This window comes from Bubalus bubalis, chromosome 7 (genome assembly GCF_019923935.1).
Source record: "Bubalus bubalis isolate 160015118507 breed Murrah chromosome 7, NDDB_SH_1, whole genome shotgun sequence".
NCBI lineage: Eukaryota > Metazoa > Chordata > Mammalia > Artiodactyla > Bovidae > Bubalus > Bubalus bubalis.
Genome location: NC_059163.1, coordinates 60,204,083 through 60,215,304, shown reverse-complemented (window position 1 = coordinate 60,215,304; position 11,222 = coordinate 60,204,083). Strand labels below are relative to the sequence as shown.

The following is an 11,222-nucleotide window of genomic DNA, read 5'->3' as shown; positions in this document are numbered from 1 at the left end:
GTGGGATGGAGGAGCCGCAAGATGGAAACAGTCTGATCCCCAAGTGACTGTGTGGAGTATAGGATCCTCTCACTCACCTTGAGCATGAACATGAGCAAGAAACACAAAGCTTTATTTCACCAAATACTGAAGTTCAGGGATTAATTTACTACTTCAGCTTAGCCTAGGCTGTCCTGACTAATACAGAATGTCATGCTATAAAAACTCTCAATGATAATAGCTAACATTTATTGAGGGCTTACTCCATGCCAGGCACACCATTTATATGTATTTCCTCATATAAGTCCCACACTATTAGAGATGTACACTATGATTGCATCCTTTTCAGAAATAAGGACACTGAGTCCAAGAAAGTTTAAGTGACTTGCTCGGGGCCCTCGGAGAACAAAGGATGGAACCTAGAGGGCCAGTCCTAACTCTGGAACCTTCCCTTTTCTACTGAGGAAAGAACAGTCTCCTGTTCTTTTCTTCATTCATTTCTTCATCCTTTTATTGGGCATTTACAGTGCTAGACTCTGGGTAGCATAGCATAGCATGGGTACTCAGTTGTGTCCAATTCTTTGTGACCCTATGGGATTTTTCCAGCAAGAATACTAGAGTGGTTGCCATTTCCTCCTCCAGGGGACCTTCCCAACCCAGGGATAGAACCCATGTCTCCTGTTTCTCTTGCATTGTAAGCAGATTCTTTACCACTGAACCACCAGAGAATCTGCTAGGCTCTGGGTAGGCAAAGATAAATAAAATACCATTCCTATCTTCAAGGAGATTAGTGAAGAAGAGACCACAAAGTAAAAATTATAATGTGATGAATTTATAAGCAATACAAGAGACAGAGAAACATGCTAACAGAGATGGAGATACAATCAGCAAAATCTAGACTGTGGGAAACTCTATAGGACAAACAATCCAGTTCCTTCAACAAATAAATTACAAGGAAAGTTAGTCAGAACCTATAGATTAAAGAAGATCTATAAGTCTGAAGACTCTTGAGAGTCACTTGGACTGCAAGGAAATCAAACCAGTCAATCCTAAAGGAAATCAACCCAGAATATTCATTGGAAGGACTGATGCTGAAGCTGAAACTTCAATACTTTGGCCACCTGATGTGAAGAATTGATTCATTGGAAAAGACCCTGATGCTGGAATAGATTGAAGGTGGGAGGAGAAGGGGACAACAGAGGGTGAGATGGTTGGATGGCATCACTGACTTGATGGACATGAGTTTGAGTAAGCTCTGGGAGTTGGTGATGGACAGGGAGGCCTAGCATGCTGCAGTCCACGGGGTCACAAAGAGTCAGACACGACTGAGTGAACTGAACTGAAGGGCTTACTAAATTTAACTATACAATTTTTAGGTGAGATAATGATTTGTGGTTATTTTTAGGGTATACTTATCTTCTAGAGACACACACTAAAAAATTGTAGAATAATATGATGTCTGAAATATTCTTCAAAATATGCAGGAAGGAGAAGTGGGTACATGAAACAAGATTGGCATGGATAATCATAGTTGACCTAGGTATTTACTCTGGGGATAATTTTAATAAACATTTAAAACTTCCCAAAATCAAAAGTTTTAGAATAACTGTTCTTGGACTGGATATAAATGAATTGGTAGAGTCACTGACAAGGTGTCTGGGAAAACTGGGAAGGTTTCCCAGGAAAATGGGATGTCCACACGTGAAACAGCTCTCAGGTGACAAGAGAGCATACACAAACAAATTAAAAAAGAGAGCACACACAAACAAATTAAGTTATTTTGAACATCACCTAATGTATCAGTGACAGAAATGATTAATATTTGTTTTGCATCAAGAGCCAGCTGCTGTCACATGGAAACAAGTTACCAGAGTTTATGAGATTCCTTCTGTGGACATGTGGAGAAATGGGCTGAGTGGAGCTGGAGATTGAACACTGGATTAGAAAATCAGGAGACCAGGCAGGAGAATCTTGGCTGTCTCAGAGAGGAACTTGGAAACTTTGTCTCTATTCCCTCATCTATAAAATGAGGTCCAAATTGATCCCAAAGAGCTGTTTCTGCTCCAACATTCTAGTATTCTACATGGGCTTCCACAGACATGAAATGTTAATTTGGGGATCATGTATGAGAATCTACTGCTTCAGGTCATGGTAGCATCATTGTCAGAACCAAAAGGACCTCCAGTGCAGGCATCTTAGTTATAGGAGACCCTCAGAAAGTCTCCTGGGTGTAGGGATCCCCTAACATAAATTCAGAGGACTTTTTCTGCTTTGCATGGGAAGCAGAAGGGAGTAACAGAGCAAGCCAATCATGCGTTGTTTTCTGCACAGAACCTGAGATCTTGGTGCTCTTCACAATTAAGGGATGAGGATTTATTTACAACTTGGCAATTTCCCTGTGAAAATTTCCCCTAGGGTTAAAGAATCTTACTTGCTTTCTTTGCTTGCATATTGAGCACTGAGATACCTGCCCCTTGATGTACCAAATGGAAGTTAAAATAGTTCAGACAGGATGTCTCCATGGACCCATAACTTCTATACTGATGAATGTAATGAGAAGCATCAAAATATCCTGTGGCCACCAGATTCCTTACGTCTTTTGAACTGTAGCAGAGATTCAGCGACCACCACCCTCATTATGGAGGTTGTGATTGGACCCCTGAGGCCCAGGACCACCCTCTCCCTCTCTCCCCTACCCCTTCCCTACCCTGGCAGAAGGCTAGAAGCTACACAGTTCCACCTGGGAGACCTCTGGTATTTGACAGGGAAAGAAGGGCAAGTGAGACATGTCTGGAAAGGGAATGTTGCCTGCCATTCCAGTAAATAACAAATGTTGCCCAGCATCAAGCCATTAGGCACTGCATCCCACTAAGCACCCCGAAGTACTCCCTGAGGGGAATTCAGAATGGAGAAAAACAGGAAATCCTCTGTGCTTTGAATACTGGTTCAGATGTGTATCTAAGGAATAATGTCAATGAGCTTAGACTTTTGCATCTTCCCATACAAGCACTAAAATCATTAGCTTGAGATGTCTGCTTTTTATGATTAGCAGTAATCTTTTGATGTTCAACTACATGGTTTTTTCCCCAGCAGAAAACTCTTACATATCCTGACTCGCCCCTCACCTCTTCAGAGGAGGTCCTCAGAGCTATCTGAAAGGAAGTCTCCTGGGCTGCAGGCCTCAGTAATGTCCCTGAGCAAAGTTCAATTCACAACTTTTAGGTTGTGTGTATTTCTTACGTTGACACCTGTCTGGTCTCAGACTCTTTGCGTCACACAGTTTTGGTCCTAGCATGTTGAAAAGAAGCTTGGTCTGGTGCAGAGAAAGAAGACAGCCTGAGAGTGGCTGACCCATGACAACCTGCCAGGTGGGGAGACAGAGGCTGCCTCTCTTCCTTCTCATCTACCTCCCTGTGTTCAGTTTCTTGGGACTTTCAGCTGGAAGGAGCACCGCACTTAGAGGGTCTCTATCCAAAAAGTATTTTCCCGGTTGCCTCCCTCAATATCAACTGCATCCTTCCCTCCTGTCCCCTGGTGCAAGTATCCTAAGTCGATTTTCATATTGTCCAACTCTTTGCTACCCTATGGGTGGTAACCTGCCAGGCTCCTCGGTCCATGGAATTTTCCAGGCAAGAAAACTGGAGTGGGTTGCCATGCCTTCCTGCAGGGTATCTTCCCAACCCAGGGATCAAACCTGTATCTCTTACATCTTCTGCACTGGCAGGTAGGTTCTTTACCTGCCACCTGGGAAGGCCTCACAAGCCTCAAGTACTGAGGGAAGCTTTTCTGACCTAACGTGAACCCTCATGGAATCTCCTTGCTTTCCTTCCAGCCTTCTCATCAGTTTATAATTACTTATTAACTGATATGATTGGTGTAATTAATCAATTACAAACTTATTAACTGATATATAACTGGTGTAATTATATGATCATATTGTTGCCGGTGAACTTGAGGTTCTTTCTCCATCACAAGAGAATTTGGAGACAAAGCATAGAGGTTAAGAAAGTAAAGTGAGAGTTTATTTAAGCAAGGATTTGCTCTCAGAGGGAGACTGGGCAGGCAGGTGAAGGGCTGCTGCCCTGGATTTCTTTGGCAAGCTGGTTAAGAGGGGGATACAAACAAAGGGGCCGAGTATTCACCAGGGAAGGAGGAGTTTGTGGTTATCTTCCCTGATTTTTACCCCTGCTCATTCTTCTGAGGAGAGATTTTTGTCCTTATTTAACTTAGATAAGTGTCATGGCATCAGTGTATGATGAGTACTTCTTATTTGTAAGACTGATCAAAAAACTAAGATCATGGCATCCAGTCCCATCATTTCATGGCAAATAGATAGGGAAACAATGGAAACAGTGACAGACTTTATTTTCTTGGGTTCCAAAATCACTGCAGATGGTGACTGCAGTCAGGAAATTAAAAGATACTTGCTCCTTGGAAGGAAAGCTATGACAAACCTAGACAGCATGTTAAAAAAGCAGAGACATCACTTTACCAACAAAGGTCCATCTAGTCAAAGCTATGGTTTTTCCAGTAATCATGTGCGGATGTGAGAGTTGGCCCATAAAGAAGGCTGAGCACCGAAGAATTGATGCTTTCAAATTGTGGTGTTGAAGAAAACTCTTGAGTGTCCCTTGGACAGCAAGAAGATCAAACTGGTCAGTCCTAAAGGAAATCAATCCTGAATATTCACTGGAAGGACTAATGCTGAAACTGAAACTCCAATATTTTGGCCACCTGATGAGTACAGCCGATTCATAAGACCCTGACGTTGGGAAGGATTGAAGGCAGGAGGAGAAGGGGATGACAGAGGATGAGATGGTTGGATGGCATCATCAACTCAATGGACCTGAGTTTGAGCAAGCTCCAGGAGATAGTGAAGGACAGGGAAGCCTGGCAAGCTGCAATCTATGGGGTCTCAAAGAGTGAGACATGACTTACGGACTGAACAACAGCAACACTACAGACTGAACAACAGCAACAATCTAATGAGAGCAAAATGAGCAAAAGTTGTTAAATTTGGATGCCGGAAATGATCATCTTTCCCCACCTTTCTTTGTCTGCCACTCAGACCCTTATAGGCTTCCCTGGTGGCTCAGCAGTAAATAATCCACCTATAATGCAGGAAACAGAAGAGACTCGGTTTCCATCCCTGGATCAGGAAGACCCCTGGGCTGGGACAATCCCCTGGAGAGGGCATGGGAACTCACTCCAGTATTCTTGCCAGGAAAATCCCATGAAAAGAAAAGCCTGGCGGACTACAGTCCATGGGGTCTTGAAAAGAGTTGAATGCGGCTGAGCACGCACGCATTCAGATCCTTTTCACCCAATTTCTTGTGGTCTGAAAGTTCTGGTTTCCCTTTGTCTGCCTATGGATTCCTGTTGTTTACAAGATGCATGATTTCCGTGATTTCCTGACACCTGCCCTCTGCCCCCATTTCTCCAATACCTGCCTGCTGTTACAGTATGATTATATGATATACTTCTCATTACACTTAGCTATCGTAGATCCTGGATATATATTGTTTTCTTTTTAAAATTGAAATCGAATAAATAAATAAATACAAAAAAGAAAGAAATAGAGTACACCAAAAATGCACAATTTATAGGTGCAGCCCAGGGAACTATTACCAGCTACTGAGCTCGTTTGATACACAGTTGCATGAGATTTGATGAACCTGTATTGTGTTTATCATAACCTCAGCCAAGATACAAAACAATTCTATCACTCCACAAATTCCCTTGTGCCCTTTGTAAACAACTGCTCTCCCTACCCCCATTTCTTGGACACAGTTGATCTGTTTTCTTTCCTTATATTTTTACCTATTTTAGAATTTCATATATGAGGAATAAGCCAATATTGGGGGTGGGGAGCCCTTCATTGAACATAATGTTTGTGAGCCGTATCTATAATGTGTACAATATTTCTTTTCCCCTGCTGTATGAATAGACCATACTTTGCCTGTATCATTGAATGAATATACTACAATGTATTTATCTATTGTATTGCTGATGGACATTTGGGAGCCATTACGAATACTGACGTTAGAGACATTCTTGCATATACATTTTCATGCTCACTGCATGCATCTCCTTTATGGGTTGGTTGGTTGGTTTAGTCGCTAAGTCATGTGGGACTCTTGGGACCCCATGGATTGTAGCCCGACAGGTTCCTCTGCCCATGGGATTCTCCAGGCAAGAATGCTGGAGTGGGTTGCCATTTTCTTCTCCACCTTTATGGGTTAGTGGTCCTAAGATCATGAAGATAACTCATTAGTTTCAAGAAATTTCATTGTATGTTTCACACTTAGATCTACAACTAATCTGGAATGCATATTTATATGAGATGTGATGTGAGGGAGGGGCGCAAGTTTCTTTTTTCTTCTTCCTTCATAGATATCCAATTGACCTAGCACCATTAACTGAAAATACCCGTCCTTTCCCCGTGCCCTGCAGCGCCACCTCTTAAATAAATGAACTGTGGCTTAGTGGTAAAGAATTTGCCTACCAATGCAGGAGACTCAGAAGACATGGGTTGGATCTCAGGGTCGGGAAGATCCCCTAGAGGAACCGGCAACCCACTCCAGTCTTCTTGACTGAAAAGTCCCATGGAGAGAGAAGCCTGGCGGGCCATAGTCCATGGGGTCGCAGAGTCCGACACGACTGAGCACAAACACACACACACGTCCACACGGGTAGACTTGTTTCTGGACTCTCCATTCTGTCTCACTATCTATCTATCTTAATCATCCCACCTAATCTTCTTTTCAAGATTTTTATCGGTTATTCTTGACCCTCAGATTTTCTGCATAATTTTTAGGTTCCTCTCTGGGTTTACCGATGCTCAGATCCCGGCTCCCGACCCGGTGCCTGGAGCACAGTAGGACCTGAATGAATGGCTGAAGTGTGAAGTGAAATGAAGTCACTCAGTCGTGTCCGACTCTTTGCGACCCCATGGACAGTAGCCTACCAGGCTCTGCTGTCCATGGGATTTTCCAGGCAAGAATACTGGAGTGGGCTGCCATTTCTTTCTCCAGGGGATCTTCCCAACCCAGGGATCGAACCCCGGTCTCCTGAATTACAGACAGACACTTTACTGTCTGAGCCACCAGGAATAGGAGTAACCTCATGACCTTTCGGCAGTCCCACCTCCATCCCCACTCTTCTATCCCGCTGCCCCGCCTCCCTCTCCCCCGCCCAGGCGCGCGGGCACACCGCCAGGAGGCGTGCTCTTAGGGCGAGCGAGTCATTTTCCTCCCGGACGCTGGTGGCTCCCGAGCCGGTTCTCCCCGCCCTGCCCCCGCCTCTCCCCGCCCCGCCGGAAGGAAGATCTCGTCACTTCCTGAACTTGGTGGTGGCGCGCGGGTGGAGGTGGCGGCGTTGGCGGCGGCAGCTGGGACGGGGGCTCCGGGAAGTGGCGACGCAGGCATGGACTCCCGGCTGGACCAGGAGACGGCCCAGTGGCTGAGATGGGACAAGGTGAGGGGTCCCTTGGGGCCGGGAGCGACCGGGGGAGGTGCGGGATCCCCTTTCCTGTGGTGAGTGAAAGTGCTTCCTTCCCTCCCCACCCGCCCCGCAAGGCCGAGCGGGTCCTGCCAGAAGGATAGGGGGCGGCCGCAAGGCCTCGTCGGTGTGGCCGGTTTGTGGCCCATTCCAAGTTGGCCCGGAAAGGTTGTTCCGCAACCAGACCTGCGGTCCGGCGAGCCAGGAGTAGGGGAGCGAGCCGGGCTCCGGGGACCTCCTCTGATAGAGGCGACCGCGGGTTCCTGCCACTCTGCCCGCGGGGCCCGCCCTCTGCAGTCGGCGGTGCGTCCCTCAGCGACCCGGAATTGTTCCCCCTGTCCCTCAGGCTCATGGGGACTTGGCAGAGCGGCATTCCCAGGCGCTTGGTTGCCAATATAGGTGCTTTCCGTTGGGCCCGCTTGGCTTCTAGCGTTTTTCTCAGGTCTCTGACTTTGCTGGGAAGAACATGGGGAGCCCCTTGGACACAGCACCCCAGGTTTTCACTCTCTGAGGTGTTGGAGCAGGGACTCAGCTCCAGACACCATTCCCAGTCTCCTTTCTAACCTGGGTTTCTCACTTCCTATTTGTTCTGTCTCTTGCACCTGTTTGCATTCCTGAAAATTTCCTCTGGCGCTCTCCTGCTAAACTTGTTTCTCCTGTTTCAGGTCTGAACTTAAACGTGGCTTATGTAGAGAGGCCTTCCCTGGCTCCCAAGGGTGAATTATTTTTTTCTAATTCTCTCCTTAAACACACTGTTCTTTTCCCTCATACCCCTTACAGAGATTGGCCAAAAACAAAAACACTTGCTTGTGGGTTTATTTATCAATGTCTGTCTCCAGGGCTGACTTCAAAGACAAGAGATTCACTGGGTTGCTCAGAACCTGTTCTCCTCGGAGGGCCCAGCACTTGGTTTAATATTCTGTCCCACTTTAAAATTTTTAAAAATATTTTGAACAAGGAGTTCTTTTTTTGTTTTGCACTGGGCCCCAGAAAATCACGTAGCAGGTGCTGCCCACTTGTTCACTAAGTTGCGTGGTCCATAAGCCTGCACAGTGGTAGAGGCCTGGGATATTGAGTCAGTGAGGACTTCCCCTTCACCCTCCCGCCCCTGCCCAGTAAATACCAGTACAGACTGTTTCTGGATGCTATGGGCAACTCCTTTTTCTTGTAATTCTTTGGAGGAGGGAAAAGCCCCCATTTCTGATAACTCAGTAACTGGTAGTGAGTAGAAATCTTTTAAAGCCATAACTGGTAATGAATTAGTTTCATAAAACTTTCCCTTTGAAGAAATAAAAATCCAGTTTCTACAAAATGTTTTATCTGTGTATACAGAGAGTACCTCACTAGATAGAGGTGAGGGGGTGTTTTTCTCATTTTTAAATTTCTGCCACTCTTGTTCTTCCCTTTCTCAGTTTCTTCTTTGACTTGAGACAGGCACCCAGAGGGAACTTGCGGCCAGCTAAAAACATTGCAGCACTCTGGTCTGATTGCCTCAAGGGTGGTGGGGCACCCAGCAGGCACCTTCCAGCATTTCCACCGTGCCTCCATCCCCATTCCTTTGGACCCTGACACACGTGTCATTTGCACATCTTATTCTGGTCTCCACTGACCTCCTGATTTTTTATTCTTATCTTTCTGCCTCCTTTGGTTTCTCTCTGGCTATTTGGTCTTTTAGAGATATTGAAAGTCAATTAGGATTTTCCAAGTCTACACTGTGAATGAAAGAATTACCAGGTATTGAGTATGACCTTGAAGTCTCTGTTTTCTCATTCTCTCCGCAAATATCTGTTGAACCGCTTTTACATTCCAGATCTGAGCCCTAACTTGGGGGCACCTGACAATCTGATAGGTCAGCCTGTGCTCTGTGGTCAGTGGCTATTGCTTTTAACTAAGAAAATGGGCTTTTACTTGTTTCTTGTTGAATCTGGAACAATCTGGAAATGTGGGCTTAATTCCAGAAAACCAGTGTTTTATTTCAGTAGCATTTCAAAGTTTAATTATGTGGCCACATTTTGCCTGCATGTTTATCTACTTGAGATGATAGCTGGAAGATAGAAATAAAGTTTGTTACCCTGAATTCTTAATTTAAAAGTTTGATGTGAAATTAATATAATTGTCATTTTTCTCCATTCTTAACATTTTGTGTAACCATTGTACCAAAAAAATGAATGATTCATGTGAGTGTCCATTTGAAGCAGTCAATGTAACAGAAAAGGTACTAAGTTAATGCTTTTCATGCAGTTTAAGCAAGACACTATATCTGAGGCTTCTCCATCTATAAGACGGGGCTTTTATTAGTTGCCTGCCTATTGTAGTTAGTGCAAGATTCAAATTTGACTGCCAGGGAAGTCTCATGTATTTCTTATTATATCACAGTATCACACATTATAATTTTTAAAAGACCAAAATACTACCAAAGTAGTGTTTTGATTTAAATTATATAAGTGATTATAATTATCACTTTAGGAAAATTTGAAGATATTAGGGAAGAAAATGAACATTTGATTATTACTAGATGCCAGACAGAAAAGGGTGTTTTATAAACCACCTCAGAACCACCTTGTAAGGAAGGTTATAGGTTGTTCATATTTTAGAGATGAAGAAACTCAGAATTCAAGAAACTAGATATTCTGCCCAACAGTATAAATTTGTTGGATGATGATGTGGCTGGGATTCCATTTTGAGTCCTAGACCCCAAAACCTGTGTATTCATCCTGTTTCTCCAAAAGTGCTTACCTTTGTAGGGAAGAAAGTAATACTTATGTTATAAAGGAAAACCAATTCCCTTGTACTCGTAATACTTCAGACACAAAATGTTTGAGTTTTTCACACCGAACAAGTTCTCATTTTTCTGAGAACACCAACTGGGTTTCAGTTTAACTCAACTGTGACACTAACTACCCAGAGTTAGTGTAGACCCCACCCCCCACCGACCCCCTTAAGGGGTCCATCCCACAAGATTGCTCCCACTTAAGATACCCACAGAAGCCCCACATTGTCACCCGTACTTCTGACCAAGCAGCAGTAAACCAGGGGGTCTCATGACCCCCTTCTAGGGTTTGGTGATTTGCTAGGATAGCTTACAGAACTCTGGAAAGGCACTTTACTTATTATTACCAATTTTTTTTTAATGAAGGACACGACCCAAGAACAGTCAACTGGAAGAGATCCATAGGGCAAGGTATGGTGGGAAGAGGTGCAGAGCGTCAGTGCCTTTACATAGATGTGATTAATTAAATTATTGGCTGCTACTGGTGCTGCTAAGTCACTTCAGTCGTGTCCAACTCTGTGTGACCCCATAGATGGCAGCCCACCAGGCTCCCCCGACCCTGAGATTCTCCAGGCAAGAACACTGGAGTGGGTTGCCATTGCCTTCTCTGAAATTATTGGCTACTGGTTATTAATCTTAATCTCCAGCCCCTCCCCTTATTGGAATTCGGGGGAGGATGGAGTTGAAAGTTCCCATCAGCTGATCACTTGGTTGGTTCCCAGTAGTCACCTCATTAGGATAAACTCAGATATGGATGAAAGAGATTTATTATAAATAACAGAAGATGCAACTTTCATCCTAATCATTCAGGGTTTTATGACCTCTTTGCTGGAAACTAGGAACAATAAAGTGTTAGTCACTTAGTCCTGTCCAGCTCTTTTCGACCCCATGAACTGTAGCCCACCAGGCTCCTCTGTCCATGGAATTCTTCAGGCAAGAATACTGGAGTGGGTTGCCATTCTCTTTTCCAGGG

The 11,222-nt window shown here is 44.5% G+C and overlaps 1 protein-coding gene across 2 annotated transcripts in view; it reads left to right on the top strand.

The window, feature by feature from the left end:
* The first annotated feature begins 7,298 nt into the window (after positions 1-7,298).
* Positions 7,299-11,222, top strand: part of PGM2 (phosphoglucomutase 2) — a 36,630-nt gene continuing 32,706 nt past the window's right edge. The window contains exons 1-2 of one of the 2 annotated variants that reach the window (XM_025290182.3): positions 7,351-7,455; positions 10,616-10,660. Coding sequence is in view for 1 of the 2 variants with exons in the window: in XM_025290183.3 (XP_025145968.1) it covers positions 7,405-7,455 (51 nt within the window). In the remaining variant the exon portion in view is untranslated. Of the gene's footprint in view, positions 7,456-10,615; positions 10,661-11,222 lie in introns of both variants that reach the window. The other variant, XM_025290183.3, reaches the window with a different exon arrangement.